Source organism: Scyliorhinus canicula, chromosome 17 (assembly GCF_902713615.1).
Source record: "Scyliorhinus canicula chromosome 17, sScyCan1.1, whole genome shotgun sequence".
NCBI classification, from domain to species: Eukaryota; Metazoa; Chordata; class Chondrichthyes; order Carcharhiniformes; family Scyliorhinidae; genus Scyliorhinus; species Scyliorhinus canicula.
In genome coordinates, this window is record NC_052162.1 from 43,069,812 (window position 1) to 43,095,456 (window position 25,645).

At 46.3% G+C, this 25,645-nt stretch overlaps 1 protein-coding gene across 1 annotated transcript in view; it reads left to right on the forward strand.

Moving 5' to 3' along the window:
* Positions 1–7,155, forward strand: part of LOC119952018 (heat shock factor protein 1-like) — a 57,076-nt gene extending 49,921 nt beyond the window's left edge. Inside the window, exons 11-13 of the mRNA XM_038775484.1 lie at positions 1,661–1,726; positions 3,637–3,706; positions 4,748–7,155. Of these exons, the coding sequence (XP_038631412.1) occupies positions 1,661–1,726; positions 3,637–3,706; positions 4,748–4,938 (327 nt within the window). The 3' untranslated portion in view covers positions 4,939–7,155. The remainder of the gene's footprint in view (positions 1–1,660; positions 1,727–3,636; positions 3,707–4,747) is intronic.
* Positions 7,156–25,645: the final 18,490 nt, after the last annotated feature.

A 25,645-nucleotide genomic window follows, 5' to 3' on the forward strand; every position in this document is an offset into this window, starting at 1 on the left:
ATTAACTGTGTTAGAGAGGGGAACCATTCAACCAGGATTTCTGTTGCTGATCACTATCCATTTCACCTTTGCTGGAAAGTGGATGTGGTTAGGACCAAATCAGACTCTGCTCTGAGTCTCCATTGTAGATTATGCTGCTGGCACTCAACAGGGCAATTCTCAAGATGTCCAATTGTGTTGAATGCCTGATGGATGCCACACCAAGACTCCTTCAGGAGAGGGGGAAGGAAAGGGAAATTGGCAGACAAAATAAGCCAGTGATCGATGGCTTATTGCAACAAAAGTTTCAGGAACAAAAAACAAGAGTACAGCACAGGAACAGGCCCTTCGGCCTTCCAGGCCTGTGCCAACCATGCTGCCCATCTAAACTAAAATATCCTACACTTCCGGGGTCCGTATCCCTCTATTCCCATCCTATTCGTGTATTTGTCAAGATGCCCTTAAACGTCACTATCGTCCCTGCTTCCACCACCACCTCCGGCAGCGAGTTCAAGGCACCCACTACCCTCTGTGTAAAAAAAAAAAAATTGCCTCGTACATCTCCTCTAAACCTTGCCCCTTGCACCTTGAACCTATGCCCCCTAGTAATTGACCCCTCTACCCTGGGAAAAAGTCTCTGACTATCCACGCGGTCTATGCCCCATATAATTTTGTAGACTAAATTTGATAGACTAAATGATTCTCTTTCAATAGGCAGGCTGTTGGAATGACAGTCAAGTGGCAAATATGAATTTCTGTGGAGAAACATGAGGTAAGTTACAAAGAATTAACAAAGGCCAGGGATCAAAACAGAAAATGCTGGAAGTACTCCAATCCAGCAGCATCTGGATTAATTGAGTTCACGGTTCAGGTTGATGACCTTTCCTCAGAACGGCAACACAGCCACGCTTAGCCGAATAGCTTTTGTCGGTTCCACATTCACTTAGTAAAGAGACTATGAATTAAAACCAATGCCACCACCTGTGAGAGTCAAAACGTTATTGATAATTTAACAATTCTCTGGTCATTCACCAAGTTAAAGGAAAATCTTGATGGGGTTGGGTTGAGTGATAATTTTTTTAACGCAAGCTTTTCCATTCAGGCCACATGAGAATTTTAAAAGTTAAGCAAACCTTCCAATTTGTTGCGTAAAGCAACTTTCAGCACTGGGAATTTGAGGAATCATTGCACTCTCTTTTTTTGCCTCGTTTCATGGAAAAAAAGATCCTAACTTCTCTGCAAAATTATCTTGTCATTTTTGTGCTTATAGCTGGTGTTTTCTAGCCGTTGGGATTCTGTTCTCACCGACCAAGCACCCCTGCTCGTGGGTTTCCTGCGGCGTGGGGTGGCTTCAATTGGAAATCCCGTTGACAAGCGGCGGGAGTAGGGAATCCTGCCGCCAGTGAACAGCGCGCGGCCAAGAAACATGTGGCTGGGGGATCAGGGAATCCTGCCCCATATGTAACCGCATCTCAAATAACCTGATATGGACTAAGCAAGTAGACGCATTCAGTTCAGGATAGCCTGCAGCATGCACAAGACTGCCGCAATCTCACTTGTCCACAGCACTCTAGTTATGCGGTCTTTCACATTTGATACGAGCACAGGAGGCATTAGTGAGAGCTGACTATGTCTTTAATAAATCAGATACACCTCTGATTACTTTTTTCCCCCCCCCTAGCTCTTCAACCCCTCAACTGAAGGATTAGTAACGTCATATCCTGAAGTAGGCCTGGACACCAGCAAGGTACTTGGACTGTGGCAAATGATATTTTAAGCAGCTAACATTTCTGCCAACTGGTTTCAGAGAGATGGGAGGAAGCAGATTGTTGTTGGCAGTTAATGAAATGAAATGTAAACCGCTTATTGTCACAAGTAGGCTTCAAATGAAGTTACTGTGAAAAGCTCCTAGTCGGCACATTCCGGCGCCTGTTCGGGGAGGCTGGTACGGGAATTGAACCGTGCTGCTGGACTGCCTTGGTCTGCTTTAAAAGCCAGCGATTTAACCCGGTGCTAAACCAGCCCCTGAGCAGGGACATTGGGGAAAAACGAGTACCATGATCACCAGAAATAAAAACTGAAAATCTTGGAAATACATAGCAGGTTTGTTTCTTTCTGTGGAGAGAGAAACAGAATTGAGGTTTAGGTCAGTGACCTTTTATCAGAACTCCATGATGACCATTTTTGTTTTGTAGTCACAGAGTATCTCTGAACAGTTATGTCCTTGTGCATTTCTGTTGCATGAACATTATCTCGTTTTTTTCTTTTGATTGACCTTGATTCCTAGTTTGAGAGACACCATGGGGTGAAATTGGGCCAGTTGTGGGTGCCATGAGACCTTTTAAACTACCAAAATGGTGTCTGCAGCACATGTGCGTACTTCTAGTGGAAGATGGGTTGCAAGTTATATTTGTAAAGTCCTATTTATTAAGGGGTTTGAATGTATTGGCAGCATGCAATCATTACGTGAGTCTCTATGTAATAGTGATTTTGGCATCAGCGCAGCTGTTGAAGATTCGCGCTTCAGCCTCGGCCCTCGCTTAATCTTAAATTTTTAATCTGTTAAATGGCACATAACTCCTTACCACTCCAGTGGTGCAGTTGGTAGGGCATGATTTGAAGATGCACTCCTGACCTCGACAGCTTGTGAGATTATTAAACTTCTTCCTGAATTGCATTCAGATCTTCAAAGTTGTACTGCTAGCATTGACCCTCCACCACTACTACTTCCCATTGCCATCTGACCATGTGGTCTGGATGGCCTCCAGTTCCTTTCACTAACACCTCCAATGCAGCGCTCAAAAACCTTGAGAGTCCACTCTCTCATGGTCAGCCACTGCTACATTTTCCACAGCACAATGTTCAGAATGATCTTGGCCCAACCAGCAGCCACAATACATCTCTCCCTTAAGTGGCACAGGCTGACTTTATGTAATGTTGGCCATCACAGAGCTGGGCTCCCTTCTGATGCATAGGGAGTGCTTACTGCACTCAAACATGTTGGAAATGCATAGGCAGCATTAAATTGGCATTCTGTGTGCCGCACAATCAAAGGGTACAGGTTAATTGAGTCCCTGTGCCTGTTTTCGGGGCTATCCAATTTTAATACCCCTTGCCATTCTTGAGAAATGGTATTCTGCATTTTCCTTCCTGTTGCATTTTGCCTCCTGATGGTTTTACCAATGAGGAGCATTATTGGGTGCTAAACTTCTTTAAAAGCATGTCACCTGAAAGTGGTAATTCCAGATGGAAAGTGCCGATTAAAGACCTGTGGACTCAAAAAGCATTGGTCGGTACTTTTTTTTTCTGAGCTAGAAAACTGCTGCAATTGGCCTAGGCATTCCTGGATTGGGGGTGGAAATAATGGCCTTAATTCCTGATTGTAATTTACTGGGAGGTGAGTTGTTGGGTGGAAATTGAATGAATCATCTGATGTATCAAAGCCTCTCGGCACTCACTGCCTAGTGTCATATTTGACTGTAAACCACTTACTGGAGGGCTGGCATTCAGCAAGTCAGTGCCTCCAGGATCCGCGGGGAGAAACCGCGTTGAGCTTGTGGTTGATCAGAGTTTCGGAGTTGATTATTTGCTGCATGCCGTTTCTCATCAGTACAGAAGATTTTGGGTTGTAGCCGTTAACTAGGTTTGTTCTTCCAGAAGGAAAATGGACAAAAATGCAGAATTCCTCAAGAGGACCGAGTTTACACGGGATTACAGACTGAACAAGGTCAGCTGCTCTTGGTTATTTTGCAGTAAATCTCTGACTAAATATTCTCACAAAATATAGTGTTGTCTGTAAATTCGACCAGTTTATTACTAATACATTTCACCCAGGCGCCGTTATTTGCGAGATGAACAAAGGACAAAACACAGGTTCACGGTTTAATCCAATTTTATTCACAATTCACTCACTCACACAAAATATGACTGGGACTCACAGCTGAGCTCTAGGTATGACCCGCACTTAGTGAAGGAGACGGGCCAGGCGACGATCACTCAATGTGGATATTTTCTCTGGGCTTCAAAACCCAGGGTCCCTTCTTGTGTTGGCTGTGCCTGGGGGACTTCCAGGTTATCGCTGAAGATCTGTTCCGATGTTCTTTTATACCATTCTGTTAGCACTGAGTCATAGGTATGAGCCCACACCTGGCCTAGTTTCTATTGTCCCATCCGGATTTAAACTCGCTAATGGGAATAAACATGATACTCCTGTTCAGCCAGGGTTATTCAGTCAAGATCCATTGTCCTCCTGAACACACTCTTCTGACCAGCTATCAGCCCATTATGGAGTCTGCCGACCTCTTTGTCCTGCTACAAAGTTAATCACCTGTGTCTGGAAGTCCGTAAGATAATTCATAGCACGGTCTTGTTCTTTTGAGTAAACGTGAGTGGGTAATCATAGTAGTCCAATATAGCAATAATAAGTTTGTATTGACTTGAGTACTCTGGCAGATGGCCAGCATCAATTCCAACCAGGGCCTCATTTGGCAGTTTCTGATCCGGGCCTATGGGCCTTGGTAGCCTGTTTGCAGTACCACACTACAAAGAATTATTTGATTGCAATTGCAGTATTCTAAACTGAGTAAATAGGAAAAGCCCAGCTGGGTTTGGGCTAGAACTTTGGGAAGTGCTTGAGCCCACTAGCATCATTTGTTTGTTTCTCAGGAATTGCCAGTGTAATAAATATGTTGTGTATATCTGGTTAAGTAGACATTATCAATACATTATCAATGTTTCTGTGAACTATTCTTTTGCTTTCTCTTTTTAGGTGAAGTTGAAAGGAGGGATTGCAACAATCTGCCTGTCTCAGAGGAGGATGTGAAGGGGGCAGATGAGACAGATATGTTACCAACCTTGTTGGAACTGGCAGAAGAGGCCAGTGATACCTTTTTCCCCAGTGACATCTCAATTTTTGACAATGACACTTTAAACCAAAGATCCAAGCTGATTTGCAGCTAAATGGCAGCTAACCGTTCACAAACAAGTGTGCAAACCATTGCAATGAGCAACAACAATCTAAGCAGTGTGTTCTTTAGCTTGGGCTTAATGAGTTTAGCATTGTAACGCTTTCCGGCCCTTAAGCAAAATTATTTACAAACCAATAGCCTAAAAGTGGCCTTGCATTTTTTTTTCTTTTTGATGTAACCTAACAGTATGTAAGTAAATAGGCAGTACTTCATTGGATTAAGAAGCAGCCAATTTCTGTAAACATCTCCTTCCTCAAAGTACTTTAATTAATCTGCAGCTCTCGTTGATTGCACTACTGCAATGAAGTACAATGATGATTCAGTGGAGAATTGCTGAGGGTTTGGGAAGAAGATAGGCACTATGTTGGATCGAACGTTACTGGCTATTAACTGTGGTGTCCTTTCAAATGAGGTTGCTGCTTATGAGTGGATGCCATATTTGCTGTTGTTAGCGTACATTGTGTGATGTATGAGTTAGTGAGTGTGTTTAGAGGAGGCAGTGGCGTAGTGGAATTGTTACTGGACTAGTGATCCAGAGACCCAGGGTAATGCTCTGGGTTCCCAGGTTCAAATCCCACCATGGCAGATGGTGAAATTTTCATTCAATAAAAAAATCAGGAATTAAAAGTCAAATGTTGACCATGAAACCATTGCCGATTGTCGTTTTGAAAAAAAAATCCCATCTAGTTCACTGATGTCCTTCAGGCAAGGAAATCTGCCCTCCTTACCCGATCTGCCCGACATGTGACTCCAGACCCACATAGCGTTGTGGTTGACTCTAAACTGCCACTCACTGAGATGGTTTAGCAAGCCACTCCATTCAAGAGATATTAAGGATGGGCAAAAAATGCTGGCCCAGCCAACGACGCCCACATCCCAAGAATGAAAAGAAAACCAATTTTATAAAATTTCATGGTCCTTCAGTATTGAAAACTTGCAAAAACTCTACTTTGCAGCATGACCGTGCTATCATCTGTGATCCCAAACAGCCTAGAACTTTGCTTTCTGCCAGACTGAAATGTGAATATTATTTGGATTTCTGCAGGTTAGCTCAGTGCACAGTAATCCATTTCCTGACCCCCACCCTGTTTATCTATCCATTACTCTTGATAGAACCCATGAGTACAGACAGCATCTCTGTCAAGACTACAGAACAAACAAAAACCCACAACAACCATCTCCGTAAACTGGCCAGTACCTCATGACGATCACAGGGCAAGACCGTAAGGATTTCTGTGCTTGCCACCACATATTCAACTGCCGAATACTGAACACCTATATGGTACAATTTGCCCACACCAAACATATCGATGTGCAACTCAACAATGTGCATCACCACAGGTAACCTTCGACCAACACGACTCCCTGTCCTGAACAACATTGCTCACCCCACACCCACACAACAGGAGAATAATTGAAAAAGGCAAGACCACTGGAGAAAGTCTACCCCAACCCAAGCCCACCTTTATTCTAATGATCTCCTCAACCCACTAACCGTACACCTTCCCCCTCGCCACCCCATATGGTTAAACGCACCACGTTGAGGAGTAACAACTGAGGACCCATGGCAGGAGAAAAGATCCACAACCCCACTGCTTGTCCATCTGGGTTTGATCTCCTGTGGTGACTGTGGGCCCTTCTCAACCATCTCCAGACTGGCCAAGGCTTCTGTGCAGCAACCTGACATTAGTGGTGTTGCCAAGACCATCCAGGCTGCAGCTATGGTGCAGTCCAAACAATGACTCGCCTTGTTGAGGGTGCCCGCTGACTAAACTTGAAATTGGACTTAAAGAACTCCATCTCGCCACTATTGCTTCGCTCTGTGATTATCCACGTGTTAAATAAATATAGGAACCTATACTCACCTGTGCTATCTGCAATTCTGTTCCCAATCAAACATTTATTGAGCTTTTTCCGAAAAGCTTTTCATTCTTATTACTTTTTGACTTTATTTCTTCATTGGATCGTAGTAAGGTGCCTCTTGATATTTGTTTCTATTAAAGGAACATAATCTGCCATAAACAGGATGAATCCTTTGGAATTGTGAACAAAATAGGAGCAAATAATCCAGCAAGTCCATAGACCGTAGAATTTACAGTGCAGAAGGAGGCCATTCGGCCCATCGAGTCTGCACTGGCTCTTGCAAAGAGCACTGTACCCAAGCCCACACCTCCACCCTATCCCAATAACCCAGTAACTCCTCCCAACACTAAGGGCAATTTTGGACACTAAGGGCAATTTTAACCTGCACATCTTTAGACTGTGGGAGGAAACCGGAGCACCCGGAGGAAACCCACGCACACACGGGGAGAACGTGCAGACTCCGCACAGACAGTGACCCAAGTCGAGAATGGAACCTGGGACCCTGGAACTGTGAAGCAATTGTGCTAACCACTATGCTACCGTGCTGCCCAAGTTACTTTGTAAGGAGTGAGGTGCTGTCCTTTCCTGGGCTGCTGGGCAAGATGCTGTCGAAGAACAAAATAGAGGAGTGGAAGGTTCAGATGTTTATAAGGAGTTAATGGAATGGGAGGAAGCCCTGGTGGGGGACATTAAGCGCAAGTAGGAGGAGGAGCTGGGAGGGGAGGTGGCTCAGTATTGGGATCATTGTTCTTCCTGATAATTATATTAATGATTCATACTGTGGTGTTCGGGTCTTGATTTCAAAATTTGTAGATGATGCCAAGATTGGAAACATTGTCAACTGTGATGAGGATAGTCTTGAATTTCAATAGGACAGACACGTTGGTGGATTGGGCAGACAAAGTTCAATGCAGAGAGGTGTGAGGTATTCATTTTGGCCGAAAGAATATGGAGAGACACTACAAAGTAAAGGGAGAAACTCTAAATGAGGTGCAAGATCGCAGGATCTCAATGTACACAAGTCATTGAAGATGCCAGACAAGTTGAGAAAACAGTTACTCAATATCAGACCGTGTATAGTCTTGACACATAACCAGCTGGTCTGTCAATATCTCAGATTATCATTTTTTTTTTAAACTTTAGATTCCTGTCATCTTAAGTGCTATATTTTGAGGTACAGCTCCATGTGTTTCAAATAGGTTTATATTTCTTCCGCCTTTTGTTATCCCAGATCTCACTTTTTATCTTTCTCTCTTAATCATTCTGCCACAAATCATGTTACAGTCCCAGCCTGGAATTTCATCTCCCCATCTTGAATTCTAATTCGTGCAAGTGTTAAGACCAAACTAATAATATAATCTTTATTAGTGTCACAAGTAGGCTTACATTAACACTGCAATGAAGTTATTGTGAAAATCCCCTAGTCGCCACACTACGGCGCCTGTTCGGGTATACGGAGGGAGAATTCAGAATGTGCAATTCACCTTTTGAAAGGGTAACCAAGAAGGTAAATAAGGGCCATGCAGTACGTGAACTTTAGTAAGGCCTTTGACAAGGTACGATGAAAGGCAGGTGGAGTTTAATTTAGATAAATGTGAGGAGATGCATTTTGGGAGATCAAATCGGGGCAGGACCAGTTAATGGTAGGGTGTTGGGAGAGTTATAGAACAAAGAGATCTAGGAAGACAGGTTCGTAGCTCCTTGAAAGTGGAGTCACAGGTTGGCAGGGTGGTGAAGAAGGCAATCGGCATGCATGGTTACATTGGTCAGAACATTGAATACGGGAGTTGGGACGTCTTGTTGAAGGCCACACTTAGAATACTGGGTACAGTTTGGTCACCCTATTATAGAAATGATATAATTAAACTAGAAAGAGTGCAGAAAATATTTACTGAGATGCTACCAGGACTTGATGGCTTGAGTTATAAAGAGAGGCTGGATGGACTGGGACTTTTTTCCAAAACGAAATCCCAAATTCCAAAGAATTGAGTGGTCATTCTTGTTGTCTTTTGGTTCTGTATTACGAAGTACTCAGGCCTCACACTTTATCAAAACCTAGAGACGGTGGAGGTCCAAAAGGACTTTGAATGTCAAGGCACATAGATCATTAAAATGCTGTGAATAGGTGCAGAAAATAATCCAAAAGTCTTTTTTTATTTGTTGGCCAGTGTTTATTGCCCATCCCTAATTTCCCTTGAGAAGATGGGTGTTGAGCTGCCTTCTTGAACTGCTGCAGTCCATGCGGTGTAGGTACACCTATAGTGCCATTAGGGAGGGAATTCCAAGATTTTGATCCAGAGGCAGTGAAGGAACAGTGATATAGTTCCAAGTCAGAATGGAATGTGACTTGGAGGGGAACTTGCAGGTGGTGGTGTTCCCATCCATCTGTTGCCGTTTCCCTTCTAGGAGGTATAAGTCACAAATTTGGAAATTGCTATTAAAAGAACCTTGGTGAGTTGCTGCATTGGATCTTAAAGATTATACACACTGTTGCCACTGTGCAAATGAAATGCTCGCCTTTACATCTAGATAATTACATGCAATGGGATAGGAGTCATGCTTCATCTATACAAAACCCTGATTAGACCACACCTAGAGCACTGAGAATTTCTGGGTACTCTTACTTGAGAATTATATATTGGCATTGGATGAAGTGGAATCAAGTTTACCAGAATGATACCTGGACTCCAAGGGTAAAATTATGAAGCGATATTCCACAAATTAGGCATACATTCTCAGGAATTTGAAGGGTTGCTGTGATTTCGGTCTAGGTTTTAAGCTATTAAAAGGAATAGGTTTGATAGATAAAACAAGTTTTCCTACTGGCATAGTACAGTAGTATGAAACTGGAAAAAAATGAGACCCATACCTTTCAGGAGTGAAGTTAGGAAATGCTTCTTCACATAATTGGTGGTATAACTCTTCCTTAAATGACAATTGATGCTTGAGAAGAGGTTGATAGATTTTTTAAAGGGATATGGCACAGATGGGTATTGCAGATCTGCCTTAATCTCGTTGAATGGTGTGGATCAGGTTGGAGGTATTTAAAAAAAATGTATTTATAGGACATGGGTGTCGATGGCTAGGCCAGCATTTGTTGCCTTGCACTGCTAAATGACCAATTCCTGGTTCAAAATGTCTCTTTTGACTGGAGTTCTTTAATTCTTCTTTTTAAAAAATTGTCAATTTTCTCCTCTCCTCCCAAACAATTTTAAACATTCTTGAATAAACTTTGGGCATGTTAGTAGTTCTCTGGTATGTTTCCAGCAAGAGCCGTTGAATAGTGATCAGGATCAGAAAGCCTGAACATTATTATTTCTTAGCTTAACTTGAGAACCAAATACTGGTGGTTTTGTGTGGCAGCAGTATTTCCTACTGTGCTAGATGGCGGATCCTTTATTCAGCACCTGGGAACAGGCTCAAAGAGCAGAAGCATGAACATCATCAAGCTGTGTCTTCCCAAATCAAATGATGATGTCCCATAGCTTAAAGCGTCCATGTTTAAATCATGGGCAACTGTCTTTTCTGCTGGCAGTGCCACTTGTAATGCATTAAACACATCGACTGTCTCGGACAATTCAGTATGTACTTAGCCATTTAAAGGATTCTGCCGACTTCAGCCAAAATTGGGTCTTCAAGCATCTTGTTATTGCCCTGTACTGTGCATTGCTAAAGAAAATCCTACCAGAGCATCACTGTGGTAAGGACTGATATGATCGTAACAACTAGATAGCTCGAAACAAAGGTGGAGAGCAAAACTTAACCCTCTTACGATGTTTCTGAATGCCTTTGTCAGGTAAATAACACCATCAATAGAGATGGTGCCCGGAAAATTCTCTCCACACTTGAGTGTCTAAACAAAATTAATAGAAATGGTCAAACATTGCTTGAAGGAAGGAAGATGGGGCAAATTCTACCTACTTCCCTATTACAAATGGGGTCATGCTAGGATGTGTCCTTGCAGCATCTAGTTTGCAGCTATGCTTCTTGTGGCATTCAATAAACTGAATAGGACTTAAAATCTGATTTGAAGCTAATGGACAGCTTTTCAGCCCAAGAAGACTAAAAACTTAGAGATGCCAGAAGAGTTTTTATTAATTTGTTGAGGTGGCTGATTTCTCCTCCCCAACCCGGCAGACTGATTTGCAAACAATCATGAACCACCTCACGTCAGGTAGCCTGCAATTCTCCACTTGATGTGTCTTGAGATCCACCATTTTATCTGTAGATACTCATTCCAAGCAAAAATAGATTTTGTCAGTCACCAGAGCATTTATCATTTTATCATACCTTTTTATGTAGTGGAGACATCACTTGCAATATTGTGTACAGTATTGGCCTCCTGAGGGCAGCACGGTGGCATAATGGTTAGCACTGCTGTCTCACGGCGCCAAGGTCCCAGGTTCGATCCCGGCTCTGGGTCACTGTCGGTGTGGAGTTTGCACATTCTCCCCGTGTTTGCGTGGGTTTCACCCCCATAACCCAGAGATGTGCAGGGAAGGTGGATTTTCCACACTAAATTGCCGCTTAATTGGAAAAAATGAATCGGGTACTCTAAATTTATTTTTTAAACGTATTGTCCTTCTTGCCGAAGAAAGGACATACTTGCCATAAAGGGAGTGCATTGAAGATTCACTAGACCGATTCATAGAATGGCGGGACTATCATATAAGGAGAGATTAAGGAGACTGGGCATGTATGCTCTAGAGTTCATTAGAATGAGAAGTGATCTTATTAAAAGGGCTTGACAGAGTAGATTCAGGAAAGCTGTTTCACCTGTGTGGGCAGTTTAGAACCTGAGCACAGTTTCAGAATAAGGGATAGGAAATTTAGAATTGAGATGTGGAGAGACATTTTGTCACTAAGGATGATAAATCTTTTGAAATAGCTTTCCCAGAGGCTGTCATTTATGAGTATGTTCAAAACAGAAATCAATTGAGAGAATGTGGGAAAATGTGGCATTGAGTTAGAAGATTAGCCAGAATCTAGTTGAATGGTGAAGCAGGCTTAAGGGGTCGAATGTCCTTCTGCTGCTCCTATTTAAAACACACCTTGCTATAACTGTAACATTATATTCTGCAGTCTCTCCTTCCTTCCCTATGTACGGTATGCATTGTTTGTGCAGCATGCAAGAAACAATACTTTTAACTGTATACTAATACATGTGACAATAATAAATCAAATCCAATCAAATCAAACCCACAATAATGGTGGGGACCGTATTGGTAAGAAACGTTACTCCCAATAAGTGGCTGTGGTGGACGAATCACTCCAGATTGGTTTTTAAGTTCAAGCTGGTTTATTGTAACACACTTCAGTGCTCTTACATACAAGATGCTCTTCCTCTAAAGTGTTCTATTTCATACACTATAGTACAATTGATGCCACATGTTTAACTAGCAATTCTATTAAGGTAATTGCCACACACTGATTAGTAGTACATTGACAAGGGATGTGCAACTTTGTAACTGGAGAAATTTGAGGTCTCTTGTATAGTATCATATCCCCATGGAAGAAATATGTCGCTGCACATTCACCAAGAGACCTACACATGGATATTCTAATTTCCCATACAGGGTGGAGGTCCTTCCCTGTATTAGCCTGAAAATGAAAATGAATAGTTCACTCCTGAAAATCAGACTTGGAAGTGTGATCCTCAGTTCTTTAAATGTCTGGAACTCTGACACAAAAAGGCTACCTTAGTCTAACTTCGGCCCAGGAGGTTTAAAGGGCCACAGTTGAGCTGTCCTTCACCCACCTCCCCTTTATTAATGGCACATCATGGATTCATCAACTACAGTTAGTAGATGAAATTGACTCTGCACTGCTCCGTAAACACCCCTTACGTAGGTCAGTGTTGGAATAATTTACCATCACTGCAAGTAAAGGTGGAATTTTTTTTAAAAATCCTTCCCTCCTCAATATTTCAGACAGTTTTACTTGATTTCATGGCTACTGGTTAGGGGGAGCAAGAAGACGAAAGGAAAATTGCTAATTTAAACCGACAGCTGTCCATCACGCTCACCTAATGCAAGTTGAAATTCTGTTGGCCTGAACCTGCCATCTTGTAAACGCTGTGTTTTGTGATTCTGTTCAGTTATGTATTTTACGCGTACAATAAGATGTTGACGCTGTTCAAAGTATGCTGCTATTTAATTTCTGCTCTGTGGTTTCCAAATTTCTGTTTTGATGCATGTCCGATTGATTTCCATGTGGTTGGTTTGAATGAATGAATGCCCAACATTAGAAAGCATTCCATTGCAGTTATTTGAGCATCAAGTGCTGCGTGTTATCTTGTTAGCTTTAGTTGTGTTCATGGGTTGTTTTGATTTCAAAGCCAGCTTAAGGGGGAGGCTCACTTTGATGTGGACTTCTGACACTGAGCATTGTCCCACTCTGCTCCCCCTCCTCCCACACACTTCCAGCCTCTCATCCAAAGTACATGTTGGGAAATCTTGGGTGTGTTCCTCAAGTCTGTTGAATGTAATACGTTAGGAAAAATAAAAATAGTAGCTTACAGGCAAGTCTTTGAAGACTGGGTTATGTTGCCCTTTATTATGATGACCTGAACTTGGCTTGAAATGGAACTAAAGGTTTCTGTGCCATTTTGCTCGCTCGGTGAATGCAGCGAGTGGTGTTGCAATTGCCTCTTGTGTATGCTAAAAAGTAAGCTATCCAGTTTAAAATATAATGAGCGACAGGATCCCCTTGACATGAACCGCTTGTGCTTTATCAACCAAATCTTGGTTAATGGTTATGTTACTAAATAAATATTTTCTTGCAAGTATAATGTCCTTTCCATCTATATCTCCGTAATCTTGAAATTGTGATAATTGAAAGGGTGGGAATTAGGCAACAAAAATCTACTGTGGAGCAGAGATTGCAACTTGTATTCCTCAGCTGAAAAGGTAGCACAGAATCATCCCTTCTGTGTTAGGTTAGTAACCAATTACTGAACTGAAGCTACAGTCAGTATCTGAAGATTTCCCTTTTTGTTCAAACAATATTATAGAATACCTTGAAAGGTATTTTGTGGTCTTTTCACTAGTGCATAGGGACTAGTTTATCTTCTGCTTGTCATTCTAGATGTAAATAGGATTTTTCTCCTGAACGTTTTTTAAAAAAGGTATATGGTTTTGTACAGACAAGTCTGAAGAAATGTTTAATGTATCAATTTTGCACACTTAATGCTGTTTATGTGCACTACACTAATAAACTAATGTGTGTACTGGACAGATTTAAATCTATGTTATAAAATGTTTGATAAAGTATATTTCTTACAGTGCCTGTGTATTAATAAATGTGATGTAAAATGCTAGTGGACTGTGGCTTTCTGTGCATGAAATCCTGTTTTTTTTAAAAAACCAACCAAAAATGTCGGTGCAGAAGAATGTTCTATTTGGGCCGTTGTAGGCTATGGGCACTCTTGATAGGTAAGTATACAAACTAAAGCTTCCCATTTTCTCAGGTCAAGCATAACACCTTGTGAAAGTTGCCCTTATTGCATGCAGGATTTAAAATAACTAGAATTAAAATGGAAACCATCCTTCACAAGTTTCAAATGGAGAGTTGCTGGTCTGTCTATGGGTTTTAAAAAAAAACACGTTCATGATTTTTAAAAAATACAATCATGACACTTAAACGGACCTTGGTAGCCTTTCAGGAGCATTTGCTCCTATTCCATAAAGTTGTGACTTGCACAGAGCTGGTTAGGGCCGGCGCAATGGGGCAGCACGGTAGCATTGTGGATAGCACAAATGCTTCACAGCTCCAGGGTCCCAGGTTTGATTCCGGCTTGGGTCACTGTCTGTGCGGAGTCTGTACGTCCTCCCCGTGTGTGCGTGGGTTTCCTCCGGGTCCTCCGGTTTCCTCCCACAGTCCAAAGATGTGCAGGTTAGGTGGAGTGGCCATGATAAATTGCCCTTAGTGTCCAAAATTGCCCTTGGTGTTGGGTGGGGTTACTGGGTTATGGGAATAGGGTGGAGGTGTTGACCTTGGGTAGGGTGCTCTTTCCAAGAGCCGGTGCAGACTCGATGGGCCGAATGGCCTCCTGCACTGTAAATTTTGTAAATAGTCAAAATGGCATCTGTTTGAACTCGGTGCTGAGTTCATGTTTCCCTCCTGCGTGAATCACATCTTGCCCTGCTGACAGTTGGATCTTTTGCAAATGGGGTGGGACTTCTGCATCTGGATGAAAGTCTAGCCCTTTATGTTCACAGAGCAAATCTTTAATGGCTCCATCTATGGGAACAGAGGGTGGTAGTGGATTAGTTTTGTTTAGCTTGAGGGAAGAGCTGGCATGGAACACAAATAATCAGGAATGCAATCCAATGTCATCAGCCAGAGGTCCAAAACATTTTGATGGCAGACCTCATTTAAATTCTATTGGCAAGCTGCCCACCTATTCACAGTGCTGAAGAACTGCTTCTTTAGGTAGTAAGTCTGGTGGACATGATGCACTGAAAATAGGTTTGCCCTATTAAAGGGGAAGTAATTTTTCAGTTGTGGTTTGTGGGAAATACAATTTGTAAACAGTACTCTGACTTCCAGGGCTCTGTATTTTTTATTAATATTGCTGTGAATGCATCGGGAAAGATGCCCTCCTTCCATCTGATAGATGAATGACTAACTAAACCAATTAGCAGGCAGAGCAAGAGGTTGCACAACATATCAATGCCTCATTGCACCCAGGACCTGACTAGCACACTAAGAGCTCAATTTGACTAAGCAAAAAACCTTTGTCTGATTTGAAGGCTTGCAACATGACACTTTTGTCCCAGAACTCCTAATCCTCCCCTCCCCCCCCCCCCCCCCGACACATGCCCCTCCTCCAATAACAACATGACACATACTACAGCTCCTGCTAATGGTTACAGGTGCAACCAACAGCCGCTACTGCCTTCAGAACTAGCACAACTATCATTCTGCTACTAATCAGTTACGTCTGGAATATATTTCAATTACCCAGTCAACTACATTCACACAGTCACTTCCTCTTGTTGCTTTGCTTTGTCAGTATGAAGTTATATCAAAAATTTGCACAGTCATTTGGCACACACCAACTCACTCTCAATTTATGTTGCACTGTTGTGCAGTCTGGACCGGCGATGAGCAACATGACGATGCTGGCAATCATCCTTGGATTGCCAACAACCTCAACTGGGAGTTGCCTGCCTCCAACCACAATGCAGTGGCCAAGTTAGCTCCCATATTACAGAGTAGCCTGCACCTGAATTGGACTCGAAGCAAATTCAAGCAGAAATTGTTGAGAGATTTCCAAGTCAAAAATGTCTATATAAATTAAGCAAGCTTTTTTCCAGATTCCAATGATCCAAATGTTTGAAGTGCAAGGTCCTTTAAAAGCTGATGAAATGGCCAGATTGTAACCTGAATGTTACAATCCAGCACACTGGATGTTGCTCTTACTAAACCACCCAAAATTGGCAGGAAGTGCCTGCTTAGCAAGGACAGGCCCTGGATTTTTTTAGTCTAATCAGACTCCTGCCTGGTCACCACAAGGGCCCAGCCAACTTGGTTGAAGCTGCAATACAAAGTGCTGCACCATTCCACCTGACCAATTTGATGAACAGTGGCCTCCAGTGTGAACATTATGTCGTGCCAGGTTAGGTAGAGGACTCATTCATTCAGCCTGTCAACCTTCGATCATGGCTAATCTGTGTCTTAACTCTATTCAGTTCAGTTGCCTTGGCTTAACAGAAATCTCCCAAACTCTATTTTGAAAAATTCAATTGACCCTCAACCACAATAACTGAGGGCGAGAGCACCAGCTACCCCTGACTGTTTGTGAAAAGAGGTGTTTCCTGACATCACCACTGAACTGCACTAATATCAACATTATATCCTCTTGAACTTTGCTAACAGGGAAAATAATGTATCTACTTTTTCAAATGCTTTAATCAGAATTATTTATTCATCCTTGCGTTGTGGGCGTTACTGACTAGGCCAGCACTTATTGCCCATCCATAATTGCCTCTGAGAATATGGTGAGTTGCTTTCTTGAACCACTGCAGTCCATGTGGTGTAGGTGCACCCACAGTGCTGTTAGGGAGGGGGTTTCTGGATTTTTGACCCAGTGACTGAAGGAATGGCAAAATATTTCCAGGTCAGGATGGGGGGTGGCCTGGAGGAGAACTTCTAGGTGCTGGTGTTCCCATGTGTCTGCTGCCTAGCTGGGAGTGGTCATGATTTTGGAAGGTGCTGTCTGCGCAGCCTTGGTGAGTTCCTGCAGCCCATTTTGTAGATGGTACACACTACAAGAGGGAAAACATACTTGACCTCATCCTTACTGACCTGCCTGCTGCAGATGTATCTGTCCATGACAGTATCGGTAGAAGTGACCACTGCACAGTCATTGTGGAGACAAAGTCCCGTCTTCACATTGAGGATACCCTCCATTGCGTTGTGTGGCACTTGTGGTGAATGTCATTCACACTATTGTATTGTATGATATTGTGTCCTTGTGGGCTCTGTGAGCCGTTGCGCGGCTCTGCCCATAGGGGGAGATGAGGAGCTTGTACAGGGCTCCACCCTCGCCTCTGCCCATGGCCCCTCCCACTACCAGAAGTATAAAGTGTTGCAGCCATGTGAGCCTGCACTCAGTTCTTCTGGTCGCAGGCAGGCTCAGTTGTAAGACTATTAAAACCACAGTTTACTTCCAATCGTGTTCCGAGTGAATTGATGGTCACATCAATTTAATAGTCTTAGAAAACTTGAAGAAAACTACTATGGAATCAGCCCTCAAACCTGATCGACTAGAACTCGACCTGCAGGTTGCAGAGGCAAAGGAAATCTTCCTACACTGGCTTCGGTGTTTCAAGGCCTACCTGGCTGAATCGAGCACCTCCGAGACTACAGAGGAGCAGAAACTCAGCCTACTGCACGCACGGGTGAGCCATCGTATCTCTACGCAACTCAATTGTACCAACTCCTATACTGAGGCCCTTGCTATGCTCGACCGATTGTACGTGCGGCCTGTAAACGAGGTCTACACGCGACACATTTTCATTACCCGCCGCCAGTGCCCCGCAGAGTCGCTAGAGGACTTCCTGCGTGACTTAAAAGCCTTTGCTCGGGACTGCAACTTTCAGGCTGTAACGGCCTCCCAGCATATGGAAGTCTCTGTCCGTGATGTGTACGTTGCGGGGCTCCGGTCTAACTATGTGCACCAGCGACTACTTGAGAAAGGGGCCCAGAATTTGGAGGAAACCCACTCACACACGGGGAGGATGTGCAGACTCCGCACAGACAGTGACCCAAGCCGGAATCGAACCTGGGACCCTGGAGCTGTGAAGCGATTGTGCTATCCACGATGCTACCGTGCTGCCCTACAAACGTTGCAGCGTGTCTGCCGACTCCGCCTCGACGCGACATGTGTGACTCATGGGGGCCGCCATCTTGGCAATCCTCTTCACGCGGCGGGCCATGTGTGAATCATGGGGGCCGCCATCTTGGACGCCATCTTCCTCACTGCCCTCCACGTGCGATCCACGGGGTGGCCATCTTGGACGCCATCTTCTTCATCACCCGCCACGTGCGATCAACGGGGGCCGCCATCTTGGCCATCACCCGATGTTCACCTCAACGACTACGACCTCCGTGGACAGTCATCACAAGGCCACTCCAGCACTGCTGATCGAGCCGCCGACTACCCGTAACTCAACACAGTCACGTTGGACCAGTCGCGTCCGAAGCACCTCCAGAGCTCGATGATGTCCGTTCAAATCAACGGATACAAGATACCGTGCCTTTTCGACTCCGGGAGCACCGAGAGCTTCGTACATCCTGACCTGGTAGGACTCTGTTCGCTCCCTATCTTCCCTGCACGGCAAACTATCTCCCTCGCCTTGGCCTCACACTCGGTCCAAATACAAGGGCGCACCGTCGCGACCCTAACGATTCAGGGCGCCAGCTACTCTAATTTCCAGCTGTACGTACTCCCCGACCTCTGCGCCCCACTCTTACTCGGGCTCGATTTCCAATGTAACCTCAAGAGCCTCACACTCAGCTTCGGCGGACCCCTACCTCCACTCACTATATGCAGCTTAGTGACTCTAAAAATCGAGCCCCCTCCACACTTCACTAACCTAACGGCTAACTAAACCAGTAGCCACTCGCAGCAGGCGGTACAGCCTGCAGGGTAGAGTATTCATCAGAGCCGAAGTCCAGCGGCTCCTATGTGAGGGAGTCTTAGAGGCCAGTAACAGCCCCTGGAGAGCTCAGGTGGTGGTCTTCAAGACCGGGGAAAAGGTCCGAATGGTGGTTGATTATAGCTAAACCATTAACCGGTTCACGCACTTCAATGCGTACCCCCTCCCCAGAATTGCAGACATGGTCAATCAGATCGCCCAGTACCACATATTCTCCACGGTGGATCTGAAGTCTGCTTACCACCAGCTCCCAATCCGCCCGGAGGACCGCCACTACACGGCGTTCGAGGCAGATGGCCGCCTCTTCCATTTCCTCTGGGTCCCCTTTGGCGTCACGAATGGGGTCTCGGTGTTCCAATGAGCAATGGACCGAATGGTGGACCCGTACGGGCTGTGGGCCACGTTTCTGTACTTGGACAATGTCACCATCTGCGGCTATGACCAGCAGGACCATGACGCCAACCTCCACCAATTTCTCCAAACTGCCCAGAAAGTTAATCTCACCTACAATAAGGAGAAATGCGTTTTCCGCACTACCAGACTAGCCATCCTCAGCTATGTTGTGGAAAACGGAGTCCTGGGCCCCGACCCGGACTGTATGCGCCCCGTCTTACAACTCCCTCTCCCTCATTGTCCCAGGGCCCTCAAGAGGTGCCTGGGATTCTTCTCTTATTACGCCCAGTGGGTCCCCCAGTATGCGGACAAAGCCCGCCCACTATTTAAGACCACACTCTTCCCACTGTCAGCTGAGGGCCACCAGGCCTTCAACGGCATCAAGGAGGACATCGCCAAAACCGCCATGCGGGTGGTGGATGAATCTGTCCCCTTTCAGGTGGAGAGCGACGCCTAAGAGGTCGCTCTTGCCGCCACTCTGAACCAGGCAGGGAGACCAGTAGCTTTCTTCTCCCGGACCCTCTCTGCTTCGGAACTTCGACACTCCTCAGTCGAAAAAGAAGCTCAAGCCATTGTGGAAGCCGTACGGCACTGGAGGCACTACCTCGCAGATAGGAGGTTTACCCTCATCACCGACCAAAGATCGGTTGCCTTCATGTTCGACAACTCGCAAAGGGGCAAAATAAAAAACGATGAAATCATGAGGTGGAGGATCGAACTCTCCACCTATAATTATGACATCATATATCGACCGGGCAAGCTCAACGAGCCCCCAGATACCCTGTCCCGCGGCACATGCGCCAGCGCGCAAGACGACCGCCTGAAGGCTATCCACAACGACCTTTGCCACCTGGGGGTCACCCGGCTCGCCCACTACATCAAAGCCCGAAATCTGCCTTTCTCCACCGAGGAGGTAAAAGCCATCACAAGGGATTGCCCGATCTGCGCGGAGTGCAAACCACACTTCTATAGACCAGACAAGGCCCACCTGATAAAGGCATCCCGGCCCTTTGAACGACTGAGCATCGATTTCAAAGGGCCGCTCCCCTCGACCAATCGAAATGTGTATTTCCTCAACGTCGTAGACGAATTCTCCTGTTTCCCCTTTGCCATCCCGTGCCTCAATATGACCTCCCATACAGTCATCAGAGCCCTGCACAGTGTCTTCACCCTGTTCGGTTTCCCCAGCTACGTACACAGCGACAGGGGTTCGTCCTTCATGAGCGACGAGCTGCGTCAGTACCTGCTCGACAAGGGTATCGCCTCGAGCAGGACTACCAGTTACAACCCCAGGGGTAACGGGCAGGTGGAGAGGGAGAATGCGACGGCCTGGAAGACTGTCCTACTGACCCTACGGTCCAGGAATCTCCCGATCTCCCACTGGCAGGAGGTCCTCCCTGACACGCTCCATGCAATTAGGTCTCTCCTATGCACTGCCACCAACCAGACCCCTCACGAACGATTATTTGTTTTCCCTAGGGGCACTAAGACGGGGGCTTCGCTCCCATCTTGGTTGAGGACACCGGGCCCGGTTCTCCTCCGGATGCACGTCCGGACACACAAAACGGACCCACTAGTAGAGAGGGTTCTACTGCTACATTCGAACCCACACTATGCCTTTATTGAATACCCCGACGGCCGTCAGGATACAATTTCCCTCCGGGACCTGGCGCCTGCAGGATCCACCACTACCACCACCACCGCCGAGGTACCCCCCTCACTAGACTCCACCCATCCCCCATGCCCTGCGCCCCCGCGCCTATAGGTTCCCTGCCCACGCCCTGTGCCCCCGCGCCTATAGGTTCCCTGCCCACGCCCTGTGCCCCCGCGCCTATAGGTTCCCTGCCCACGCCCTGCGCCCCCGCGCCTATAGGTTCCCTGCGCCTCCCTTCGCCCGTCACACGGGTCAGGAACGGAGCTCGGAACGAAACACCCCCCGGAGTCCACTCCCATACCCACACCGACCGTCACCACCCAGCCACCCGAAGAGGCTGCAACCCCAGTGCTCCGCCGATCCCAAAGGACGACTCGGCCACCGGACTGGCTCAACCTGTAGACCCGCCACCCCTGCCGGACTTGATTTTTTTTACAGGGGGTGAATGTGGTGAATGTAATTCACACTGTATTGTATTGTGTCCTTGTGGGCTCTGTCTGTGAGCCGTTGCACAGCTCTGCCCATAGGGGGAGATGAGGAGCTTGTACAGGGCTCCACCCTCAGCTCTGCCCATGGCTCCGCCCATGGTCCCTCCCACTACCGGAAGTATAATGTGCTGCAGCCGTGTGAGCCTGCCCTCAGTTCTTCTGGCCGCAGGCAGGCTCAGTTGTAAAACTATTAAAACCACAGTTTACTTCCATATCGTGTTCCGAGTGAATTGATGGTCACATCAGCACTATCACTGTGCTAAATGGGATGGACTTCGAACAGATCTAGCAACTCAAGACTGGGCATCCACGAGGCATTGTGGGCATCAGCAGCAGCAGAATTGTATTCAAACACAATCTGCAATCTCATGGCCTAGCATATCCCCACTATACCATGACCGCCAAGCCAGGGGATCAATCCTGGTTCAAGGAAGAGTGCAGGAGAGCATGCCAGGAGCAGCATCAGGCATACCAAAAAATTAGGAGTCAACTTGGTGAAGCTACAACAGCAGAAGCAGCAAGTGACAGAGCTAAGCGATTCCACAACAAAAGCATCAGATCTGAGCTCTGCAGTCCTACGACATCCAGTGATGAATGCTGGTGGACAATTAAACAACTCACTGGAGGCGGAGGCTCACAGATATCCCCATCCTCAATGATGAAGGAGCCCAGCACATATGTGCAAAAGGCAAGGCTGAGGGATTCGGAACAATCTTCAGCCAGAAGCGCCGAGTGGATGATCTATCTCGGTCTCCTCCCTAAGTCCCCAGCATCACAGATGTCGGTCTTCAGCCAGTACGATCACTCTATGTGATATCAAGAAACAGCTGAAGGCACTGGATACTGCAACGGCTGTGGATCATGATGATATTCCAGCAATAGAACTGAAGACTTGTGGCAATGGCTCTTAAAGGGTCGGCAGAGTGGCGAGGGATTACGAGGGGACGAAGGGAGCATCGGCTGTCGCTAAACGCAGACGACTACCATTGTGTGTTTCCAACCTGCTGGAGAGCATGGAGAGGTTCACAGGCCTGTTGGGGAAGTTTGGGCCATTCTGGGGATACAAATTAAATGTAGGGAAAAGCGAAGTGTTCCCAGTGAATGAGTTGGGTCGGCGAGCTAATCTAGGGGGGATGCCATTTAAGGTGGCCAGAGACAGGTTTAGATACCTGGGGATTCAGGTAGCGAGCGAATGGGCGATGCTACACAAATGGAATTTAACAAAACTGTTGGAGGAGGTTAGGGAGGATCTAAAGAGATGGGACACGCTGCACTTGACTTTGGCTGGGAGGGTCCAAGTGGTGAAGAGGAACATTCTGCCGACGTTCCTGTTCATATTCCAGACAATCCCCAACTTTGGACCAAAGGCCTTTTTTCGGGGTGACGGCGGGCGGGAGGCAGCCGCACACTGGAGGGCTCCCGCTCGGGAATAGAAATTTTGTGGTTTTAACACCCGGTCCCAGGGGCAACGGAGGCGAAAAAGCTGTAAGAAGGCACAGTGAGGAGAAATGTCCAAGTTTGGGGAAAAATGGCCATGAAAAAGGGGGTCAATGAATGTCCGCTGGTGAGTGGAAAAGTCAGCGCAGGAACTGTAAGGAAAGTGGAGGCTGGGGCACAAGAGGAGGCCGCATTGCTCACAGCAAAAGAAATGACCAAGGTGATGGCTGTGGAACGTGAAAAACAGTTCACAAAACACATGGAAGCGATGAAGAAGGAGATGGGGGCGGTATTGAAAGTGCTGGTGGAGGAGGCGATTACCCCGGTGAGGGCAGCGGTATCAAGCGCAGCGGTGGAGGTGCAGGAGCCAGGTGAGACACTGAAGGAAGTGGAAAAGGCATTATTGCAGCACAGTGATCAACTTATCTTGATGGGGAAGGAGTTGCGGAGGGTGATAGAGACCAACAAGGGTCTGCGAGCCAAAATGAAAGACCTGGAAAACAGATCCAGGCGGCAGAATCTGAGGATTGTGGGTCTGCCTGAAGAGGTGGAAGGCCCGAGGCCGACGGAGTATTTTGCCACGATGTTGGCAGAGCTATCGGGGGAGGGGGACGATCCCTCTCAATACCAACTGGATTGGGCTCATTGGTCGTGGAGGCCTATACCAAAGACGAATGAGCCGCCAAGAGTAGTAACTGTGTGTTTCCATAGGTACAGCGTGAAGGAGAAGGTCCTGTGCTGGGCAAAGCAGAAGTGGGTGGTGTAGTGGGCTGGAGCTGATATACGGATATACCAGGATTTTACGACCGAGCTGGCGAGGAGGCGGGCGGCCTTCAGCCGGGTGAAGAAGGCACTGTACATCAGCAAGGTGCCGTACGGCATAGTATATCCAGCTAAGTTTTTTTTTAAAGTTGTGGGTGACCTACAAATCCAAGGACCTTTATTTTAGGACGTCGGAAGCGGCGGAGGAGTTTGCAAAGGCAGATGGACTGTGGCAGAATTGAGAAATGGGACTGAGAGCGGGTCGTGTACCGATGTAGCCTTGTAACTTTATTTTTTCACTGCGCGTTGGTGTATTTACCAAATGAGTCGACGCTGTATATTTCGACAAGGGAGGAGTTGGGACTTTCCTTTGCAATTATGGTTCTTTGGGGCTTGGGTGTGTATGCTGGGGTTGTGTGCTAAAGGGGATTTTTTGGTTTTCCTGGGACCGGGCAAGGCGGAAGGAGACCCGGGCGGGGGCCTCCACACTGGCCAGTTTAAGACGGCCAGTGAACGGGAGTGAGGTGGGGGAGGGGCTGCAGCCATCGGAGCCTGGTAGAACAGGTTTCGGTGAGCCTAGCCGGGGCATAAAGTTGTGGGAAGGAACCAAAGTTGAGGGGAGGAGTCTGGGAGGGGGGTGAGGGGGGGTTCTACAGTTCATGGGTGTCATTCATGTATTCTTTCGGGGATTGGATGGCGTTGAATATTAGGGGGGGATTGGGGATGGTGGTTGGTGGGGTGGACTACATATGTCAATGGTGACCATGACGATTCCTGATTACTTTTTCTTTTTTCCTTTTGTCCTTGGGAGGTTTCGCTTTATTTGATGCTTATATTGTCAGGTGGGCCGTTATTTGGGGGGTGGTGGGAGGATGGGATCGTTGTTGTTGGTAGGGGGATTGACATTGTATTCGTTACTGTTTACTATTTGTTGGTGGGGTGTAAATTTTGAAGAAAATGTGAAACTGGAGGATAAAAATATTTTTTTAAAAAAGGCCTTCTTCCGAAAACTAGATCCGGTTATTTCAGATTTTTTTATGGGCAGGGAAGGTGCCAAGAGTTACAGAGGCAAAGACAGAAGGGAGGGTTGGTGGTGCTGAACCTGCTACATTACTACTGGGCAGCCAATGTGGAGAAGGTGAGACGGTGGTGGGTAGGCAGAGGGGTAAAATGGGTTACAATGGAGGAAGAACCCTGTAGGGGGTCCAGCTTGAGGGCTATGGTGATGGTGGCATTGCCAATGATGCCAAGGAAACATTTGGAAAGCCCTGTAGTGCAGTCCATGGTGAAGGTCAGGAACCAGCTGAGGAGGCACTTTAGGATAGAGAGGATGGCGGTGTTAACGCTGTTGTGAAAAACTATGTTTCGAACCGGGGGGATAGATGGCATGTATAGGAAATGGAGAGAAGTGGGGCTGGTTAAGGTGAGGGATTTGTACCTGATAGAAGGGTTTGCCAGTACAGAGAAACTGAAGGAGTGGTAGAGCTCCAGAGAGGAAGTGAGTCTAGGTACCTGCAGGTAAGGGACTTCACGTAGAAGGTTTGGAAAGAGTTCCTCAGGTTGGCTAGATAAATGCTGTTGCTGCTTCCAGATGTGGAAGGGGAGGGCAGGATCGGAGACATATACTAGTGGCTGGGAGAGCAGGGAGGTAAGCAGGGGGTGAAGATTAAGGAGAAGTGGGAGAGGGAGGTGGGAGGGGGGAATAAACTGGAGAGTATGGAGTGAGGCGCTACAGAGGGTAAATGCGACCTTCTCATGCGCAAGGATAAGCCCCATAGAGTTCAGGGTGGTGACGCGGGCAAGAATGAGTGGGTTCTTCCAGGGAGTGACAGATGAGTATGAGAAGTATGGGCGGGGACCAGCAAAGCAGGTTCATATGTTCTGGGGCTAAAGCAGCATTGTGGCGCAATGGTTATCACTGCTGCGTCATGGCGC